At 37.7% G+C, this 23,847-nt stretch overlaps 1 protein-coding gene and 1 long non-coding RNA gene across 2 annotated transcripts in view; both read right to left on the reverse strand.

Moving 5' to 3' along the window:
- LOC148477552 (uncharacterized) overlaps positions 1-15,859 on the reverse strand; it is a 47,480-nt gene extending 31,621 nt beyond the window's left edge. The window contains exon 1 of the long non-coding RNA XR_015872499.1: positions 15,805-15,859. This is a non-coding gene — a long non-coding RNA (uncharacterized LOC148477552). The remainder of the gene's footprint in view (positions 1-15,804) is intronic.
- A 3,863-nt stretch (positions 15,860-19,722) lies between these two features.
- FOXG1 (forkhead box G1) lies at positions 19,723-22,485 on the reverse strand. Its single transcript, XM_088456544.1, has 2 exons — positions 20,721-22,485; positions 19,723-20,170 (listed from the first exon to the last, which is right to left on the reverse strand). Exon 1 carries the CDS (start codon positions 22,041-22,043, stop codon positions 20,739-20,741), a length of 1,305 nt encoding a protein of 434 aa, XP_088312670.1. The 5' UTR covers positions 22,044-22,485; the 3' UTR covers positions 19,723-20,170; positions 20,721-20,738.
- Positions 22,486-23,847: the final 1,362 nt, after the last annotated feature.

A 23,847-nucleotide genomic window follows, 5' to 3' on the forward strand; every position in this document is an offset into this window, starting at 1 on the left:
CAACACATACCAAACAAAAACAAACCAAAAACAGCAAATCAAGAACTGGTTGACGAAGGACCATGCCAACATGATTCCACAAACATGGCGTTGCGATATGGGTTCCATAATATATTCCCAAAATGTCCAGATCCAGGTTTGGTAAGGGTAGCAGGAAGTAGTGAGCGTTGGAGTGCCAAAGATTATGTGAAAAAACAGAAGATGGTGAAAAAAAATAAAAAAAATTAGAGGTTCGCAAACAAACCCAAACACATTAGGTATAAACACTGTTGTTTTGTAAAAACTTACCTAAAAAATCTGGCCACCACATCATCGCGTATGGCCCCCCCACATACTGACCTCCGACCAACCTCGGGGGGGCCATCCTCAGGTAAGGCATCCTCTGGCTGCATTGGGACACCACTCCTTATGGCGATGTTGTGAAATATCCCACACAGGACCACAATTTTCGACACCATATCCGGCAAATACATGAGCTCGCCACCAGAGCGGTGGAGGCATCGGAATCGGCCTTTTAAAAGGCCGATACAGCGCTCCACCACTTGCCTGGTGGCTGTAAGTGCGGAATTATACGCACTTTGTGGACCTGGTGTGGGAGCCAAGTAAGGAGTGAGCAGCCAGGACATGCAAGGATATCCACTGTCTCCTGTGAAAAAGAAGAGACAACATCAGGAACACTGTGTATCAAGCTTAACATTGTTATGTACTAAAGGTCTCCACTTACCCAGAAGCCACACATCACCAGCTTGTAGGTTGTTTAATTTGTGCCATATCCCTGATTGCCGGATGACGAAGGAGTCATGTGCACTTCCGGGTAATTTTGCATTCAGGGACAGGATCTGGAGGGAGGCATCACATACCACCATTACATTCAGGGAGTGATAGTGTTTCCTGTTTCGATATATGGCCTCCAGCCGTGCTGGAGGCTGAAGTGGTATGTGAGTACCATCCACAACCCCTATGATGTGTGGGAAGCCAGCTATTTGGTAAAAATTGGCCTTGGCCACACTAAGGGCACCCATATCCAAAGGCATTTGAATAAAATGATGGAGGTGCTTGAAAAGTGCCTCCATCACTGCCCTCAGGATCCGGGAAAAGGAGGATTGGGAGATGCCCGCCACTATTCCCACCGTTGTTTGAAACGATCCTGAGGCTCAGAAATGTAACACCGCCATAAATTGCGTAAGTGGTGGTATTGCTGTTGGACTGTCAATTTGCCGCTCAAGATCACTTTCTATTAATGAGAGAGTGTCTATGATGATTTTGGGTGGTAGACGGTAGCGTCTTAAAACCTCATCATCGGGCATTCCAAAAAGGGTGACACGTGTTCGAAATATCTGGGGCCTTGCATGCCTATGATGCCTACGCCTGGGACGAGATTGAGGTTGGTCGGCTTCCGGGAGCATGGCCAGCACAATCCGCCCCAGATCTACCTAAAATTCAAAGATTTCAATGTAAGGCTTTTGACCCACCCCAAAAGTCAATTAAAACAACTTAGCTTGATGATACCATCCATTGCTGCTTACATGCCGGGGTATTGTCATGATACGTCCAAACTGAAATTAAACACAAAAATTATTTCACACATTTCACTCATCACACATCACACATTTTTGTTTCTAAATTTTGTGCTACACCAAACTTAAAATATGCGAAACACACATTTTGCAAAACAGCAAAACGACATTTCACACAGTACATCAAAATGGGTTGAATTGTTTGCACAAAAAGCGAAAGGGAAACCTCAAAAAATAAAAAATGATTATTAAGCATGTAAAACTGCGCTAATTAGTTTGCAAATACAAGTCACAAGAGTAAGTAGTAAAACTGCGCTAATTAGTTCGCAAATACAAGTCACAAGAGTAAGTAGTAAAACTGCGCTAATTAGTTCGCAAATACAAGTCACAAGAGTAAGTAGTAAAACTGCGCTAATTAGGTCGCAAATACAAGTCACAAGAGTAAGTAGTAAAACTGCGCTAATTAGGTCGCAAATACAAGAAAAAAAATGGACTTACCAAGAGCAAATATATAAGAGTCCAAATCAAAAGGTCTTTTGTTTCGAAAATAATCAAAAACTAAAATAGAAGAAATTATGGATCCAAAATTTAAAAAAACGAAAAAACACAATGAAACAACAATTGATAAAAAGTTAGACTTCCCAAAACTTACCAAATCAAGAAACGAGGTCCCAAAAATCAAAACCAACAAAGAGAACGGAAAATAAAAACGCAAATCTAACCAACAAAATAAACTCCAAACGCCAACTCCTTTATCCGCAAACAAGAAACTCCAACCAAGGTAACCTCCAACAATCCAAAAACGCCACCTCGACTAGAGACACACCAAGCCATAAATAGTGTTTCGTTTCCCGCACAAATTAAGGAGGGATCATAGGGACGCACAATCAATGATGCGGCCGCAAAATAAGGACGCATGTATAAATACGTCACGAAAACACATTAAAATTCTGGTGTATTTCTTGTTTGGACCTCAGACATGGCGACAGACCAGGGAAACAATGCCCAAGAGTCAGGCGGTAAGTCTTTCATGCATTTTGTATCAATGATTAATTTGAAACATAAGATTGGGCAAGTTGTGATTGTGTGAATTCTGAAAATTTACACAAATAGGTGAGGAGGATGACATGGAAGAGGCTGCTGGGCCCAGTATTCCGGCCAAAGCGGCCAAAAAAAAAAGGCAGCCACATTTCACAAGAAAGGAGATGGAGGTTTTGATCCAGAAGTGTGTGGACATCCTGCCACAGGCAGACAGGAATATGAGTCTAAGCCAGAAGTGGAGAATGTAGGAAGAGGTAGCCGTTGCTGTCAATAGGGTGGGTGATTATGTCCGTCTAGCCCGGGATGTCAAACGGCGGTAAGTAAACCCTTGCCCCCCCTAAAAACAAACACCATTTTAAACCAAAGGATAATGGCTTCCATTTTTTCCCACAGATGGGGCGACTTAAAATATCGCCTAAAGCAAAAACTCGCGGACAGGGCTAGGCATGCAAGGGGGACAGGTGGGGGTCCCACCCCTGTGTCATTGGAGTTGACGGATTTAGAAGAGCTGGCACAGGGGTGTGTGCAGCCTGTGGAGGTGTTTGGCGTGTCCAACATGGATACGGACATGCCAGACTTTGCGGCTCCTCATGTTGTCCCAGGTAAATCTTGGGATGTCATCAACTCTGAAATGTTATTGTGCCAATATGTAGATTCTAATGTGTGGCTTTTCTCTTTTATCCTAACAGAGACACAGGCGGATGAGTCTGCTCCAGAGGGTAGCCTTGGCCGCCAAATTTCTGCTGGCTCTGCAGGGGAGGAACCAGTACATCCGGCTGAGGACCCTGCAGAAGCCAGTCCAGGGCAATCCCCCTCGCAGGCAGTGGCCCTCCTCACAGAACTCAATTTCAAATCGGATTCCCATACGGAGATTCTGCAGAGGATGGACGCCAGTCTGCTACGGGTGGCTGAGGCCCTGGAGCAAAATGCTGCGGCCAACGTGACCATTGGTCAGGCCCTGCCGGAAAATACCAGGGCCAACATCCGCATCGCCAATGCCCTGGAGCAGCTCGTTCGCCAGCACATGGTGGAGCCGACCTCCCTTCCTGCCGGAACATCAGGATCCTCCACCTCTGGCACAACATCAGCCAATCCTCCAAATGTGCCTAGCCCTGTGCCTAGTCCAGAGGCCACAACATCTGCCTCTGGACAGGCCAGCCCGATGACATCCCGGACCCGGTCTGGCGCCCTCCCTCCCCCATCCAAACGGGTGAAAAAACGGTGACAGCAATGGTGACTTTTCCCACAATCCTTCTGTGCTTGGCTCATATTCCTTTCTGGTCAAAACTTCCCTCTCCTTTCTTGTGAAATGTTTTTTTTTTTTGTTGTATGTTTATGTCAACAGTTATGTTGGGCCAATTTGTTTGATTTTGGAACATATCTTTGGGCAAAAAAGATGTCCCCAATATTTTTTAATTTTGTTTTTTTGTTTGAGCATTAAATTTCCAAAAAAAAAATGACATTGTATTGTGAAATTATTGTAAAAATGGGTTACATTTAATCCTGGACCAAAAGGCAAAAACTCGGCCAAAAAACAAAAAAAAAACAAAAATGGGCTCTTTAAGGAACGTTTAAAAATTCATATAACGAGGCAAATTCAAGAGGCACAAATAAAATGGTGCGAAACTTAAAACATGATGACATTATTGTTACAATAGGCCCTAACCACCAAATTGAGGGCAAAATAAACCCCCACAAATGTACGCAAATTGATTGTGTCATCCTGACATTAGCAGCTCTGAGTTCCACCTGCGTACGGTTTTGTGCTATCCCAAAAAACTGATTTCAAAACACATACCAAGCCGGTTCTCAATCCAACACTAATTGCTTTTCTGCCCTCCCGCGATTAATCGCAACAACATCGTTGAGTCCCGGGATGGAGGAGAAGGCCATCGCCAATGTGGTCGAGTAATCCAGACCCTAAGCTGTGCGAGCATTTTGAAGGGAAAGTGGATCATCCAGTGACGTATGAGTCGGTCCGAACACATTTTACGCTCGCATCTGCTAATGTATGTACGTCTCGCCACGCCTGCGTTTTTCCATCTCCACCCCCGTCAACACCCTAAAACGCCCTGTTCTGTCAATCACATTTGACATGTCACTTCCTGTACGCTATTTTAGGAACGAGTCCAAAAAAACTCGCAATCTGCCGTACGCACATGCGCAGTGTTACACCGACGCATGCGCGGTTAGTCAACATCGGAACGCAACGAGCGTACTGTTGTTAACGAGCGGCTCTGAATGAGGGCCATAAGCCCGTATTCAATCAGAGGCGAAAAGCCGCTATCGGTGAACAGTTTTCGCCGTTGCGTGATTTTCAACACTTTCTGAAGTATCACCCTTTTCAATTCCAGGATGTTTTCACCTGGGCGAAAACTCCATAGGCAAAATCAGGCAAAAAAGTTTCTCCACCCAAAGGCAGCAGAAAATATGTGAAAATCCCTATTTTTGAGTATAAATGTGGGGACTTGGTTCAGAACCCTTTGGGCACCCCCCTAATGACTAATTAGGCAAAAAAAAATGTATCTTAATACCCCCTAAAAAAAAGGTATGTCATGTTTGGGGTGAAAATGTAAAAAGTGTTTGAAAATGGGTTTTAAGTATTGGGTCGGTATTTTGGGGTGTTGTATGCATGGGACAGATGTATTTAGGATTGCAGGGGGCTGCAGCAGCTGTTTTTTATAAAGTTTTTCAAAATGCACTTTATTAACTCCAAAACATACTAGTACCCATTTAAATGGACCCCCAATTTAACTACAGCAATTGTTTTTCACCAAAGAAATTGCTTTATATCATTATTTCACACTAATGCAAAAGTGCATATAACAGCCATTTGACTCAATTTAGGAACCCAAAATACTTTTATTACAACTATTAATACTGTACACGTCTATATTGATCACCAGGGTCACTTATGCTTTTTTTGGGGTACAGACTGACTTTCCCCCAAAAAATAAGTCCTTTTCGCTAGTTTCGTCATTCGCGGCATTCGCACATCCACGTTTTCGCCTGTTTTGCAATTGAATAGGGCGAAAAGAGGGAGAGCGCATTGTGAAAGTATGCGATAACTTTGCCTCAAAACAGGCGAATGAGGTGAAAACATTGCGCTTCTCGCCGCTAATTGAATACAGGCCATAGAGAGAGATGCATCAAACCTTTACAGAGGATAGGTGGAGAAGTTTCATATATCAACCAATCAGCTTCTAGCTATCATTTTATAGAATGTACTTGATTAATGATAGTTAGAAGCTGATTGGTTGCTATGGGGAAACCTCCACTTGTTCTCTTTAAAATACTTAATACATCTTCCTCTTTAAATGCTCTGCCAATGTTTAAAGTGCTCAACAGAATAGTTGTCATTAAATAAGGAAGTGATATAAATGTGTAAGTAGAGCTTTAAAATGTTTTTTTTTTTACTCATACCGACATGCAAATTTCATTTACCAACAGCCTATAAAATGTTGCCCAGATGAACATGAAAAAGATGAGGAGGGGTATGCTTCAATGTATGTGCCCAGCAGGCACATGAACTGTGCTTCTCTCAGAAATGACCATAAGGTATGCATATATCTCACTACAGGGCAAAAGTCATATAACAAATATTCTATAGCAGCTGTTCCTTCATGGAAAGGAGACAGGGAGGGGGAAATTTGGAATTTCCAAGATGGATATGGCAAACCAAGAAAGTGGAGAGAAAGAAGTAATACATTGTAGACAGATTGAGGGGTAGGAAAGAGCAAGAGAGGCATAAAGAGGTTAAGAGGGGGCAAAAGGGAGCAATGAGGGTTAAGGAGAGGATTAAGGGGGGAAGAATCCTGAACCTGAAAGCAGATCAAACTCACATTTGTAAAATATTGTTATTTTTTCTTAATGGGAGAACACTAGACACCCCTGCGTTTGATCTGTAGGTTTTAGGAAGAGCTGGGAAATTGAACTGACACTACTTTGCACTTAAACAATAGGATTTGCTCTGGGTACAAGTTGTTTGTTTAACCCGACAGATCCGAACACCCCGTCGCACGCTTTACACACTCATTAAAATGATTATTCACGAGCTGTCGAGTGTTTTCTGCTTCATTCACAAAGATCAGGCTTAGCCCCTGTGAGCTGAGCTCTTGGTAACCAGAGTATCCAGGGCAAGATGAGATTCTGGGCCTTGCTCTGATCATATCCTGCCTCTAAGCCACTATCTACAGGTTACAAGGCAACTGCTCCTCGTTCCCTGTCACATTGCTAGAACTGTTTACTCCAGCTGCATACAGATTCCTCTTTGATTGTTGTATTGCTATATTTTTGTTAGGTTTCTCATGCTTGATTTGCTTGGCCTATTGTGCAATGAGTAGATTGCCTGGCTATAGTAGGACTTCAACCATGACGGTGCAAACCTGTTCAGACTTACTGAATGGTGCTGTGTATACACTAAGTGGGATGGAATTACATTTGCGTATAGATACAGGAGATGGCATAGACACCAAATCTAAGATTTATTTATTTATTTGAAAGACTGTGGCTAAGTTTTGAATTACTAACCTATTTATTTTTTCCTAAATTGTTAAAGTTGGCTACAAGTGGTAATGTTATTTTTTTTTCTTAAAATATGACTGGAATTGTTAGCAGAAAGATGGTGAAGTGCAGATTTACACGTTTCCTCTACTGCTGGTGCACTTAGTTGTTAAACTCAGTGTACACTCCAATTTTGGATACTTGTATTATTTGCCTAAATTATTTAGCTTTAAATAATGATCACATTTAGATAATAGTTATACTGCTATTCAATATGCTCAATCACTTAGTGACAGTTTTCCTTATTTTACCCCCCTAGGAATATTGTTTTTGAGTTTTGCGGATGTGTTATTGTTCCTAGGTCATCATGCATATGGAATTTACTCATCATCCAGAGAAATAAATCAGTATATGCTGGGCCCAGCTCTGCCTAATGGTGCAAAAGCAGGTGCGGGACCTTACACCATACAAAAAACTTGCACTGCACCATCTGTTCAAACATTGCCCTACAGAGTGACAAATTATAGTTGCGATGCTTAGAACAGGTTATCTAACCTAGGGGTTAACATGTAGGGGCTATTTACAAAAAATATAAATTTTGCACTAGTTAGAAGTTTCTGTGTTTGTATCCAACAGCCAATAAGGTTAGAAGAAAAAGATTTAGAAAAGTTTGTGCGACAAACAGTTTTGCAGATCGATCAACTTAAATTTTTAAAATATGCAAATAGATTAGGTAATTTCTACCTTTAAAAGTCATATTTATATCTGTAATTCACAACTACATATTTTCCCAATGACCTTCAAACGTTCCTGTTGAAGAACATTCACCAAAGCCCCATATGAATCCTGTTGTGATTGAAGAACATTCACCAAAGCCCCATATGAATCTTATCATATTTTATCTTCACTTGTTTCATAGTAGAACCTTAATTATTATTATTGGCAATAACTGAACTAACAAATCACAGTCTTGAGAGCAAGAGAACTATTTTTTGGTGCAGGCCAAAATTCAAAAACACACATTGCTCCACCTATAATTTTTGGTGCAAACGTATAAGTTGACTATATTTCTTATTTACAGATATTTTATTTTCCAATTGATATTGCAAAAATTACCTGTCTATGTTTTCTTAATATACATCTTTGAAATAAAACACACAAAACTACACTGTTCCCAAAATAGTTTTGAAAATCAGTAAGCCTTGGTGCTTATTTTATGATGGTACTCAATGATAAAGGACAAATTACATTTTAGAAATGAATAAAAAAGGCATATTATTATTATTATTATTATTATTAACAGTTGCTTATATAGCGCAGCATATTCTGTTGTGGTTTACAATTGGAAACATTTATAGAACAAAACAGGGTAATAACAGACAGACATAGAGGTAAGAGGGCCCTGCTTGCAAGCTTACAATCTATAGGGAAATAGGCAGTAATACACAAGGATAGGTGCTATATATATTGCAATTTGGTCCGGCCAGAATGCAGAGTTTCTTGGTGGGCTGCATGATCCAGTCACACAGGAATGTCGGCCAAATGTCAGGAGTATGTGAAGGAAAGACAATATGTGAGGTTATGTGTGGACTGTGAGATGGGATGTAATAAGACATGGAAGCTATGAAGGTTATGTGGTCGGTTCTGGAATCTGATAAGCTTGTCTGAAGAGGTGAGTTTTCAGGGAACGCTTGAAGGATTGAAGACTAGAGGTAAGTCTTATTGTGCGTGGTAAGGCATTCCATAGAGTGGGTGCAGCCCGAAGAAAGTCCTGTAACCGTAAATGGGAGCAAGTAATGTGCGGGGATGAGAGACTTGTAGTATAGATTCTACAATAAATCTTGTATCAATGTGTAACTTATGATGATTACTGGCACTTTTTTTTCTGAGTACTGGTTAGAAAGCTTTTTTATATATTTTCTCTTAATGTGCACAGATCCACCAATTTGGGGGACTCATACACCTTTAATTAGTCCCCCTACTGCATATGATGAAGCATTACAAGTACACTTAAACAGTTATACATTTTCCTACTAAACCTATTGCATGGTCCGAATGAAGGCAAATAAATATCATCCGTACCCATGTTTAAAAATAGATTGGGAATTTGTATTTTGTCTGCACAGGCATTTCTCAAGCCACATTCCAACTGAATATCAACTCAATAAAATGGCTGGAAAACAGCATGGCATAGACTTCATTTAAATGAAATTATGTTGACACCATTTCTCATGGTCTCCACATAGGGGTAAATTTACTAAAGTGAGAATTTTTAGAAGTGAAGATGTTGCCCATAGCAACCATCCAGATTCTAGCTATTCTCTTCTAGAAGGTGCTAGTTAAATGTTAAGTAGAATCTGATTTTTTGACATCTCCACTTTTAAAAACTCTCACTTTAGTAAATATACCCCTTAGCCTCATCTAAAACTGCTGTCGGCATGGATAGATGAGGCGGTAGAGTTGCTAGAAGTCTATAATGCTCCTTTTCTTAGTTTTCCCAAGTTGTACTCCATTTGGACCACAGCTCTACCAACCTAATGAGGGGGCTGTACGATTTTTATTTAATTTATTTTCAAATTCCAATTTAAAATGCATGTTTTTTTGTGGCTTTCAAACAGTTCAATTTATCAAAGCCACAGTTAAAAAAAAAAAAGTACACAATGCCTGTTTTTCTTAATGGGGGCCATACAAACAGTGCAGTGTATCAAGCACTGGTTTGCAAAAGTACATGGAAAACTACACAAAGACACACATGATGTTCAGTTTGTAAACCAGTGGTTGGTAATGAACTGCAAGCAATTCTGGTAAACCAAATGCAGTTTGTGCCTTTTAAAACTGCAACCTATGAGATGCGATTTTACACAAATTGATGCTTAATAAATTCAGTGGTGTGTGTTTAAAAGCTGTATCCATTTGATCACACTTTATACATTACTTTGATGCCTCCTTACAGGATATACATAGATTTTTATTTTAGATTTTTAAGATGATTTGTTAGACTCACGTTAATTATCAATGATTAAAGCATTTACCACTTTGACAGTAGAAGCTAAAAGTGCATATGGATGCTATACAAAGCTACAGGAAAGATTTTTTTTTTTAAATGATGGAGGAAATTAGTAGATATATATTCTAGAGAGAGATTAATGGCAAGCAGGGAAGAGATAATCAATTTGTTAACCTGAGTAGATCATTCAGCAAACTATAAATTATTTTCTTTTCTTAGTTATTATTTTTAAAGGACATAACCCATGAAGATGAGATGGTAAATCCACTGTTCGTGTTACAGAATTTGGGTTTCATTGGAAGTGCATGAAGACTTTTTGTGGACTATTTTATGTGTTCTGTTGCTAAATTACAAATTGTGTAAGTGTTTCTGTAAATAAGTCAGCAGCAGGTTGGCTTATTTTTTTTATTTGTATCCAAGTGTAGATGTATGGAATATTAGCAAGAGCCACAGTTAAGTACTATTATTAATATTTTGTTGAATTAGTTGTATAGTTGTATAAAGAATTTAATTCTTTAATTAAACTGCAGACAGGAAAGAGAGATTTTTCTATCAGGAAGGCTGGAGGCACTATGGTTGGGGGGAGGGGGGTCTGTTCCTCAAATGCATTGTGTCCTGTTACATTTTACATATATAAAAAGCTGGATTTTATTCCTATTCCCTATTTTCTTGCCAATTGTGTCTATGATATTATTCATATATAACATGTCATTACAACTGACTCTTCTGAACAGAAAATGTGTGCTTTAAACAAGTTTAAAGCACATATTGCCTGTTCAGGAGAGTGAGTTGCAATGATATATTCCAGTCATGGAGTGCCCTTAGTAGGTATAATTTGGCAGTTTAGGTAACTTCAAAATGCAAATTTCTTCTACCCCAAAATGATACAACTCAATTCCTGAGCCTTGCAGTCTGTAGGAAAATATAAGTACTATACAGCAATAACCAAGCCCTGGCTACATTGTAATGTGACTCACTGCACATAGTTGTTACACTGTGATAACACAATAGTGGGGATCTGGAAGATAAGTGACAGTACATTGACAGCACATGAAGAAATAGGAGGACTGCTGTGGTCATATTTCATTGTTTAGAAAAGACTTAGGATCACCTATAGTTATATCTGATTTGACTGTTATGTTACAGTTGCATAAAACACTATTATGTTTAAAAACCAAATAAAGAGTTACTTCAGTTTCTGAAGGACCATTTCTGCTTTATAACTACTATATTGTACACTGAGTCAGGGGCTGGGTGATGTGTGCATGTATCAGGACTGGGAGAAGGAAATACAGTCGATTTGGGTGCACTGAATATGCAGATTCCCAGCGTTTCAATGCCCATATAACTTATGAATGCTCTGCTTTTAGAGCACAAGGTGATCTGGCTATTTGCACCACAGTGATATTGCTTATGCATTGCTGTAGATCGCCTATTCAAAAAATCGGTGTAGCTTATCGGTAGGGGATTTTGCTGAGTTTAGCATTAAACTTTGGAAAATTAAAATGTCTGACAAAAAAAAATTTTTTTGAAAATAAAAGCGTTTATGCAGCTCACCAGAACTACCCTATACTACTATAGATTTGGTCAGGTATATCCTGGAAAGTAATACAGCATAGTTTTATTTAAATAAAAGTTATATTTTTTTTGTTTGTTGTTAAATAAATAGTGTATGGTTTATAATGGATTTTAAAATGGGAAAAAAAGACACAGAAATAGAATAAATCGTGACTTATATAATCAAAAACTTTAAGATGTTAGTGGCATTTTAGGTGAATTGCAAACGCATGTTTACGGTAGATAAACTAGAGATTGTTAAAACGGATACTACACAAGATTAGCACGTAGCTATAATAGCACGTAGACTTCACAAACGACGTTTCGGTCTCAACAGAGACCATTTTTAAGATGAGACATCAGATCCACAACCATATACCCAGTTGCGGCTCTGATATCTCATCCTGAAAAAGGTCTCTGTTGAGACCGAAACGTCGATCTGTTTTTTTATTTGAAGCTGGATTAAACATACTTATTCCTCATGAAGCTTATTCTCAACTTTTATCTATGAGACATATATATATATACAAACAGTAAAGTCAACTTGAAACTTTGTGCAGTGCGTTATATTTGACTTTTTCACTAACGATTTTTAGTTTATTTTTTTTACTAATTCCACTAATTTACTGTGAAATAAATGAAAAGTTACATTCGATCTCTATTTCTCTTTCTCTACCAGGCTGGCCACTTAGGATTTTAAAAGTCTCTATTGTTCTGGGTATACAAGAACGGTGGTGAACTTGTGTACATACAGTACATTGTGGTAATATCACAGGTTATTGGATACGTCTTAGATTAAACTATGTTTCTGTTCAGTCATTTCATAGAAGGGAGAAACTGCAGCGTGCTGTATGCGGACTCTTATCTCTGACTTATCCACATTGGTGTAACAGTATAGGAAGGGAAAAGTAGGGAATTTGTGGCTATTCAGGATATACGCCAAAACGCAATCAGCTAACGCATTGTTGCAGAGATAACCCTTTTGTTAATACGCTTATAATTGATCATCGCCCTTGATACGCCATAATATATCAGATGTAATTATTGCTATGGAGAGGGAGGCTGCAGGTCAATAGTAACATCTCAGACCATACATATGGCTTAAATCCACAATAAAGTATATGAGAGTGAGAGGAGATGGGGTGGCTGTCAGAATTTTCCTCTATCTTTCCACCTCACGTTGTATTGCAGGAAATAAAAATGTTGGTTATATCTGTGCATGGCCTTGTATGACAATTATATTAAATACATACATAATTAGTGGAACAGATTTTTGTTCTGGGGTAAATAAAGCGCTATTTAATTGTAGAATAGGTTCCGCGATCATATAAACGCCTCACGATGTTATATGTATATATATATATATATATATATATATATATGATGTTCTTAGGTTTATGATGAACTTTAGAGGGCTGTGTTCTTAATTAATCACACAAAAAAACACCACTAACACATAATACACTTACTATCTGCCTGATGATAATATTTATATTTCTAACTATCATTTTATTTTTATTATTGTTTTAACTACGACCAAAAACATATACATTGCGTCACTTCGTCACTATTGGAAAAAGTGCGGAGATATACACAAAAATATAATGGAAATAATTCCTAAAGCTCCTGTCATATAACATATATGTAAAACTGAGACAACCCCAAGTAGATCATTTACAATAATACACACTTGTTAAAAGAGCAAAAACAAACCATCAGGCTCTAATTGATGTAAAAAGGGGCAGAGTATGGCAATATTCTTTATAAAAGAACATCTTCAGATATATTTTTTTGTCCCCATGGTAAATTTATGCTATAACAACACCCATGGGCTCAAGAAGCAAAATACAGTCATTTCTCCTGAGAATATAACTGCAACAAGAATTATTTTTGCAAATAAACAGAACAACACAGTATCTATATCATAAACCATTAAAGAAATAATTCTGTATTTATGTTGTCTAAAACTCATCACTGATAATTCATTTGGATATGAAATGCTATATATATATATATATATATATATATATATGTATACATATATATATATATATATATATATATATATATAAATCTTTAAACTATAGTAAAAGTAATAAAAAAAAAACATTGTTGAAAGCAATAGAATTGTATTCCGTAAGTAGCAAAATATAGAGGTAAGCAATATAAAATGGACAATGCATGCAATGAATTTCCTACCAAATAAAACTGTAAAATAAAGTAAACAAACATTTCTTTGCATATTTTTTGAAATACACTTGTGGTTGAAAAGAAGATATATTTAATTGGGGAATATATAAATATTATATTTATCGTTCATAATATTATCGTAGCATACAAAACAGGTTTGAAATGTCTATATACCTATATACCTATATCTTCATAAATATGTGAATTTTGTATTATACGTGTGTGAGTCTGCGTTTAACTAAGGCTGGGTTGTACACACACAAGAGCAAAACATCAAAACAAAATGATGCGTAATTTAATTTCGTGGTAGATAGGTTTCTATTGTAAGTGTACTGAAAGCTTGTTTATTAACTATTACATTACTGTGTGTATATATATATATATATATATATTTAAATGTTTGTGTGTATGTATGTGTGTGTGTACGCATGTCAGATATAAATATGCAGACACCACACACATCAGTGTGTCTAATGTTCCACGGGAGGTTTCTGAATAAACCTTAATTGCCAGAGAAACAGTCATGTATAAGTAATTAACTACCCTCATTGGATTGCGATAATCCACAGTCAGGTTTTCTCAGAACGGACCAGGAACCAGTCATGAGTTTACATTAAGCATAACAGACAGCCAAATATGGAAGCAGATCTCAGATGCATGGCACTAGAAATACACAGATCGATACGAATTGCAAACACTGGTTTTTATTGATGACAATCAATCGACTTCACTCTTCGAATTGTAATCAGAACTTTCTAGATTTAATTACAAATAATGATTTTAGTGCAGTCGCAAAGAATGCAGCAATGTCAGTAGTGTTCCAGTGCGGGTGTTATATCGTTATGGCTGGAGATATTACTAAATTACAAGGAAAAAGCGACTGTGTCGTTAATTTGTGTCGATTTAGCTGGAATAATAGCGTACAAAGGTATATGTGTCTTCTAATTTATCAGAAAGGTTACTTAGAAGTGTAATAGTATCTAGATGTACAGATGAATGGCTGAACAGGTCACTGGTGAAGATTTATGAGAGCAAGTGCCATAAATAAGATCTCGGATCTACTGTGAAAGCTACACTGGTATTTCCTCTGAGTAATTCGTACCATTGTCTCCCAATGGATTGCCCGAGGGAGTAATGCTATGCTTTCTGCCCCTAAACAATATTTCTTATATACATTACAGAATTTTCTTTAACAAAAGAAAAAGACAAACTCTATTTTAAATGGATCTTATTTACAATAACTTTGCATAATAGATGATAACAGTACACAACACAATGGCAAAATGATTTTAAAATGATAAACCTTAAAACCACTGGATCAGTCTGTTTTGTGCTGAACCCCATATTGTACATGGTATATTGTACATTGAATATTGTACATGGTATATTGTATATTGTAAATTGGTTCAGCTTCTTATTACTAACTCAGAAATCTAAAGAGGAAAGAGGAGCAGATAATTCAACAATAGTCAAAAATTATGTGACCGACACTGTACACTGAAAGGGCAATTTCATGTCAAACAGTCAACTTTGCTATAGTTTGATATTTTCTATTATCTATTGACTGTGCTATGTACTATAGTAATTGAAATTTTTTTAAATTCTATAAATATTTATAATGTTGTTTAGAAATCTAGTGCCGCCTTATACATACAGCTATTATCTGAGAAAGTAACCTACCTTTGTATGTATTTATATTTTTCTTACATGTTAATATGGTATTAGTGTAGCTTGCCTCTGGCTTTAAAATGTGAAAACTTTTGTTTTAGTGATATGTGTATTTTTTCCTAGTTCTGAACTGAAATCGGACCATGAAGTAAGGTTCTGAAAAGTAAAGGGGGCAATCAACTTAGCTTACTGCTGGTCTGATACGTAGGTAACTTATCAGTTTTCAAAAATGGACATTACAAATTGCTCATCAATAGTCAATGTCTCTGCAACCTCAGAGTGAACCGGCAAGGAGAATAGATAACTGTAACATTGGTTTACCTGGCATAGATCGCCCTCTTCTGGCAGCTCCTCTAAAAGCTCCAATGAGACTCACAAAAAAAGAAAAATAAATAGAAGAAAATATAAACATTTTGAATTTAAGCATGGACCAATATATGAATCGAACACTTTATAAATAATGCGGTACAAAACTAAATAAATAAATAAATAGCAAATATAACTAGATGCTATAAATCTATTCAAAATACACTTGGATTAATTTAAACCTGTGCGCTTCAAAATATACAGACTATAAAATAAAAGGTAATATTATTATTAAAATTATTATTATTGTTATTATTATTAATAATAATAATAATAATAATAATAATAATAATAATAATCTGTATCAGATAATATCCATGACAAACAGATTTTATAAATGTAACCCTTATCGCTGTATACTATACACTTCTGATGATTGGCAATTGTATTAGAATGAATGCCAATATCAATGCATGCATATACTATTTCAGTTAAGTAATTTCATGGAGAAGAAAATAAATAAATTGAGGACTACTGTTTTATCCTAAAATATTATACACAGATACATGAATTTGAAAGAAATCATTATATGTGCCAAAATTAAACGCCCTTCCTTTCTCAATAGCATTGCTTGGTCTATCTATATCTATCTATCTATCTATCTATCTATCTATCTATCTATCTATCTATCTATCTATCTATCTATCTATCTATCTATCTATCCTGTATCTGTCGCTTCGTGGGAATTATTCCAGATATTTGTATCACTATGGCTAGAAAGACAAAATCAAATCCCCACCATCACCCCTACACATACACATACCAACCTAAGTACCCAACCCAACACAATGCCAATTTCATTGTATCTGCCATCTACGAACTGCCTATGTCATTGCCCCTGGCTTATAGTACGTCCCATATATGCAGGTTTACTACCCCAGTGTCAAAGATGGAACAACTTTGAAATATAAGATTATAATAGTGTAGTCTAGCCCAGTGTTATTGGCCTGCGTGTGCATTACACACTGTACAGAACCCACATCATTTAGCGCCCTGATAAGGATGACATTTATCCAGATCACCCAGATTGGCAGAATGCATTATTGTTGAAGTTGGGGTCAACATTAGAATTTACTAAGCTATTGGCCCCATGAAATGAAAAGAGCTCAGAATCTTGTTCAGACACAGATGGAATTTACTGGTGGAATAAGAATTTTCGATGTCTTCAAATTGAGGAACGCAGAGGTTGATGGCAGCTAGACCAGAGAACGCAAATAGAACAGTTACAAAGCGGCTATCCGACATATTGTATCCAATAACGGCCTGGATGTTTATTAGTATGTAATTAAGTATTGGAAAGCTTTTGTTACATTTGCTGTATAACTGATCTGCAGAGTCACTGATAAAATGCATGAGTGTAATATATATATATATATATATATATATATATATATATATGGTCTTCCTCTGGTACCCATGAGAGTCACGTTTGGTGCCATCTTACCTGCATGGCAGTGTTTGTCCGGCAAGCTGCTGAAATTCCCATCTGTGTGAGGGATGCCTTGCTATGGAGGGAAGGTTCTTGCTTGAGGTATGTTCAGGGGCTCCGCCCTTTAGGGCAAGTCTGACAATCCCAGTAAGTCAGCCCCAACCAGCGGTTCTAAACCTTATTGTCCTTCACCTTCACCTTTCCGAGACCACTTTCAGCACATATATCAGGCATCCGCATAGAAGAGGCTACTGCTGGGCTAAACCTCAACTTTTCTCATCGGCTGGTTCACTCATGTCACTTTCACTGGCCAACATAACCTTGTGTCCGTGGTTAAACCTTAGTGGAAAAAAAATACAAACCTCCAACAACATAAGATAGGATATATAGCTTTATAATCGTGTAACTATATATGTCACCACTATGGCAACATTGTATTGTAACTACATATCTCTAAGTATATATTTGTATACTGCTACATTGTATCCATATGTCTCCTATCGCCTGATAATTTGCTCTACTTGACTCTTTCTGAATATATATGTCCCCCTAGAGTTATTTATGCAAACTAGAGCGTCTATCTATCTATCTATCTATCTATCTATCTATCTATCTATCTATCTATCTATCTATCTACAGTAAATGTATGCATATCTATCTATCTATCTATCTATCTATCTATATATATATATATATATATATATATATATATATATATATATATATATATATAAATCTAGGTCTCAAGCTAAAGCTTGAAAAATTCACAACCATTATTTACACATGTCACTAATAGACACACATGGAATATTTATCACCATAGACAGTCAAAGCAACACTGGGCCTGTACATTCAATTCATACCCATTCGGAGCGCAAGTGCTATACTATAGTTTAGCTTCGCAAGGTATGGCTTATAAATAATTAATCATCGTAACAAAAGAAAAAAAACTTCTGTAAAAACTTGGAATGACAATTGTTTAAAAAATTTAACTTAATCCATTTTGCCATTTCCAAACTATACTGGAATATTTAATACAATGTTATAGTACACTACACGACGCTCTGTTATTTAATTAAAGCTATATTCTATCTATCTATCTATCTATCTATCTATCTATCTATCTATCTATCTATCTATCTATCCGCACTTATTTGATATGTAAAGTACTGTAAACGATGGCATTAATGCAGAGGAAAGGCAGACATTGGTAAATTCAGCTAATCCTTAGATCTGAAACATATACTTGGTTTATCCTTTAATGCAGATCCTAGGAAATTTCCCTGGTTTTCAACCCTTTATTTGCTGGACAAGAATAATCCGCATCTACTGAATATATATATATATATATATATATATATATATATATATATATATATATATATATTCACTGACAGAATATGTAACTTTTCTTTTACTATGTTAAGTCCCTTTTTTGAGGATTTAGCTGATTGCCAAACTCCGTGTCACACACTGGATACCAAGAGTTTCATTCAGATAATATCTCCTGCACACAGCTTATTTTTCATTAGGCCCTATTGTAAGAGGAGGCTGCTGACTGCAGAACAAATTTCATACCCTACAACAGTGACAAATGACTCATTTGTAAGCAAGAAACTCCCTGCGGGCTCCAATTAGCTGCAAAAGTTTTTTTTTTTTTCCCAGGTCTATAATGATTTTTTTTTTCTTCTAGAGTTTGGAGGTTGTCTAGAAGCACTAACAAGACAACGTATGTTGTAATAAATACAGATAAATATGTATTAATTCCAAAATGGCAAAGACCGGCCTCACTCCTTTTAATCAAGATACAAGATTTACATTTTGATCTAGTATTATGCAGGAAAAAAAAGAGCGATGCCATTGCTTACACCTCCCGCTTTATATTTACACACATTAACGTCCAATTGCTTTATAGGTATTTTTAAATATATTTAAGCAAAGCAATCTATATTAATTAATAAAAGAAAAGAAACATAAATTTGAACTAGATGGCCACGCGTTACATAGTAAGATTAAACTTTCTCGGGGGAGGCCGTTTGTAGAGATATGTAAGATAGTAAAATCATCACCAGATGTCAAATCTATCTATCTATCTATCTATCTATCTATCTATCTATCTATCTATCTATCTATCTATCTATCTATCTATCTATCTCAATATGTATGTATGTAATTGTATGTATGTATGTATGCGTGTGCGAATAAATATATATATATATATATATATATATATATATATATATATATATATCACGCATATGATTAAAACGCTGAATATATTATGCACTTATAAACAATGCCGATAACTTACGCTTTTTCTTTTGTAACCGCATCTACGAACCAAACAGGACATTACAGGCCTAGTCCAACAAGTTCTCGCAATCAATTTTGATAAATTTAAAAGTCTCATCAATATATTTTAAAGAAAGACAGAAACTATGATCTATATGAATTTGGCCTATTTTTTATTTCTGTGTCTTCATAGTAAACATTTGTATAAGTGACAAACACGGGCATAAGACCACATTATCACAATCAAGAAATTTTAAGACAACGATAACAATCACTCAAATTGTATGCATTTTTACTCAACACGGGTTATACATATTTTTGCAAGGATTACCTAGAAGTACAATCGGTTTTTAAACGTTTCACTACATAAAAAAAAAATGGTGACCGACCGGTTAGTGAGCACATACACTGTATTATACACAACACAAATTGAAGGCAGTAATCATTTGTCCCCTCGAACTTATCTTTTGAAGATGTAGGGTTTTATTTTTATTTTGCAACGGATAGTGCTGCAGACTGATGTGCGAATTGCTGTAGTATTTGTGATTATCGTTTCATTAATCAGTACATTCTGCATTGTTCTACTTCCCAATCTTTGGTCTAAAAGTAAACAAAATAAAAACCCATATTTGTATTGATGGTCAAATTATACAAAGTAAGTGGGCAAAATATATATATATAACTGTGCAGTTGTACTTTCATAACAGATAAATACAAATTAACAATTGAGTATATCATTTTAGTAGTTATTTGCAGTTTTTTTCTTTTAATTGCTAGATCTAGTATCCATGAAAACTTATAATACTGCAGACATGGATAACTAGACACTAGTAGTAATAAACTGGTACTGAATAACAAGATGCAAATATGTCATTAAGAAATCAATTATACATTCTAGCTTCAAATTTGATTCCCAGAGGTCAGTGTGCTCCCACATAGCTCTCTTTGACACCACGCCTCATCTCATTATTAAAGAACCCTAAGACTGAACAGACGTACACAAAATAAGGGGGGACTTCATTAAAAAATACCTGGGCTTGTCTTTTTTTTGTTTGTTTGTTTGTATGTATGTTTGTTTTGTTTTGTTCGCTTGCTTTTTCCTTTTCAATTCTCATGTACAATTGAAATTTTGTGTAAAATGTTCACTTACAGTCTGCTCCCCTGGATGTTAATGTATCAAAGAGTTGGTTGATGAACCCTGATTTTGATGTGTGAAATAATCAGACAGTCCTCCCGTTAGTCCCGTTGTAAAACTTGGCAACGATGGTCTGAGAGACTCACAGGAAAGGGTGGAGGGAGCCTGGGGTGAGGTGGAAGCAGAGACTGCTCTGGCTGTCATAGAGGTGCTGCTTTGTGAAGTTATAGAGGGGTGTGGTACATGGGGGAAAAAGTAGCCCGTTTGTCCAGCTAAAAGGTTCACAGAGCAAGGGTTCAGTGAGTAGGTCCCAGAGCAAGGGACTGGCAGACCACATGGCACAGAGGCAGCCAGGGCAGCAGCTGTGAGATGATGGGTGGCATACGGTATTTCCCCATTGACAAGTCTGTCCACGCTCAAGCCATTGGAGGTGGAAAAAGAATGGTTGTTCCCCAAAGAGTTCTGAGTCAACACTGAGCTGTAGGGCATAGGGTGGCTTGGGTATGCTGAGGTTGTACCATTGTAGCTCAAAGTGCTGCTGGCCCTTGGGTGATGCAAGGAGAGGAAAGGAGACATAGGCCAATACAAGGAACCAGCTCTATCCATGAAGGTCAGTCCAGTGGAGGTGAGCCTTGCCCCCCTCTTGAAAGCCAGCTTAGCCCTGGACGTTGTAGATCTCCTGCGGAGCTTCCCAGTGGTTCCACCAATAAACACGTCGTCACTGCTAGGGTCCAACATCCAGTAGTTCCCTTTGCCAGGGTCATCATAGTGGCGAGGAACTTTGACAAAACACTTGTTCAGGCTGAGGTTGTGCCTGATGGAGTTCTGCCAGCCCTGCTTGTTCTCCCTGTAGTATGGAAAATTCTTCATGATGAACTCGTAGATGCCATTGAGTGTCAGGCGCTTCTCTGGACTCTGGCGGATGGCCATCATGATGAGGGCATTGTAGGAGAACGGTGGCTTCTCATACTTTCCATTCTTCTTCTCCCCTTCCTTGCCATTCTCCCCATCTTTGCCACCACCATCTGCCTTCTTCTCATCGGGCTTCTCCTTGTCCTCCCCCCCTGCCAGCTCGGAGGAGCCAGGGGGTAAGCTCTCAGTCTTGACCTCCAGGAGGCTCTTGTCCAGCTCATCCTCTTCCTGCACCGGTCTGTGGTGCGCCTGGAGGTGGTGCGCTTGCTGGGAGAGCTGCTGCTGGTGGTGCTGGTGGTGGTGCTGGTGCTGGTGGTGTGGCTGAGGGTGGTTGTCATTTTGGACCGCTTCAGGCACCAGGCTGTTGATGCTGAAGGAGGACTTGGGGATCATTTTTACTTCCTTTCTTTCTCCCATGTCCAACATATCACAAAGGTGGGAGCAGGACACTCAAATGAAGTTGCAGCAGGAGAGGCAGCAGCGGTAGTGGCAGCAGCAGCAGCAGCAGCGCTGAAGGCTCTGTCGCACCAATGTCTCCAAAACACTTGTAAGTCATGTAGCAAAAAACAAAACGCACATAATATTGGTGTTAATTATAGGGGTATAAATATATATACATATATAAATATAATCAAGAAGCCAGGGGAGAAAATGAATCAACTACTTCATGTCCCTTCAAAATAAACACAACAACCTCCCCTCTCAGCAACTAGAGTAGACAGCTATAGCTACAATTAATTCCAGACCCAGAGACACCAGCCTCAAAAAAAAAAAAAAAGGGAAGAATTTGGTTTAACCTTTGGGTGCTGGAACCAATGAGGTAGCTCAGGCGGCAGGGACGTTTCTTATGCACCCACCCAATGAGATCGAAGAGTTTATCTAAAGTTCCACCCAGATATTCTTCATTTCCTCCCCCCTCCCCTCTCCCCCCTTCCAAGTTCTCCAGCTTGCGGAGTGATCTGGGAGGGAAGCTCTTTACCTTCTTCCCCTCCCCCCTCTTTTTTTTCCCAAACGTGATCCCCCTCCCTTCTCCTACCAAATATCTGCCATTGCTTTCATCCCACTGTATTGGACCATCTTAGTTTTATACGTCAATATTTTCTCTTATTGATTAAAGTTTGTTTATACTTTTTTTTAGGGAGAAAATAACCGTGGAGGGAAGAAAATGGAAGAACCAAGGGACTACTTTTTTCCAAGCAGAGACTGAGTATTTCTGAGCTGTTGTAGTGATTTCGTTTATACAATGTAACATTTTGCGTCGAGCGATCATTTCAGATGTATGCTGTTTTCTTCTCATTATTATTAATTATTATTATTATTATTATTTATTTAAAATATTTGTCCCTCTGGATAGGAGACTGTTCCAGGTTCCTGTGATCTCACCTTCGTTTTGAAAGGGTTCTAGCTGCGATCAGGCCAGGCTTTCTATGTACATGTCATCTATCGGTGATCAGGGACAATCCGAGACCATGGAACGCTGCTTTTTTTTCCTTATTATTATTCTCATTTTATGCCAGCGTTAACCCTTTCTTTGCCGGGGGCTCTGCTCCGCATTGCAGAGGAATTTGTGGCATGGTGAAGTGCTGTTCTGCAGCTCCCTCACCAATAATTATTCTGGGGGGATTTTTTTTACCTCCATCGAATGATTATTATTATAAATTCATGAGATAGAATTACTCATCTCGCCTTTGATTATTTCGCCAATGTATGTAGGATGATTAATGTTATGTATGCATGATACACGCTAGTGGCCTTGATTACTTGTGGAAGGGAAAATCATCTGCAGAATGTATGACTGGTGGAGCCTTTGTGTGGATGCAACACTGTCATGCATTGCCTTGTGTGTACTCATTAGCCATTATTCATCTTCAGCAGGACTTTTCTCTGATTTGCAATTAATGAAGAAGTGTCGAGACAGTGGGTGACTGCGATGTATGTGCTGTGTGTGTGTGCTGGTTCCATGCTAACCCCTATGGAGATACAATAAATAAACCGATCCATATTAGCACGGGGTTACCCTGGCTTCACAGGCAGGCTGAGGGACCTGATGCAGTGTTAAGGTGAGATATACATAAGCCTCTGTGCTTACTAGATAGATAGATAGATAGATAGATAGATAGATAGATAGATAGATAGATAGATAGATTTTTTTGCATAGGTAGATATGGATAGAACTATTATTGTATAGATAGATAGAGAAATAGTTAGATCTAAATAGATAGATAGATAG

This window comes from Taudactylus pleione, unplaced genomic scaffold, assembly GCF_031769625.1.
Source record: "Taudactylus pleione unplaced genomic scaffold, aTauple2 ptg000707l, whole genome shotgun sequence".
Classification (NCBI taxonomy): Eukaryota; Metazoa; Chordata; class Amphibia; order Anura; family Myobatrachidae; genus Taudactylus; species Taudactylus pleione.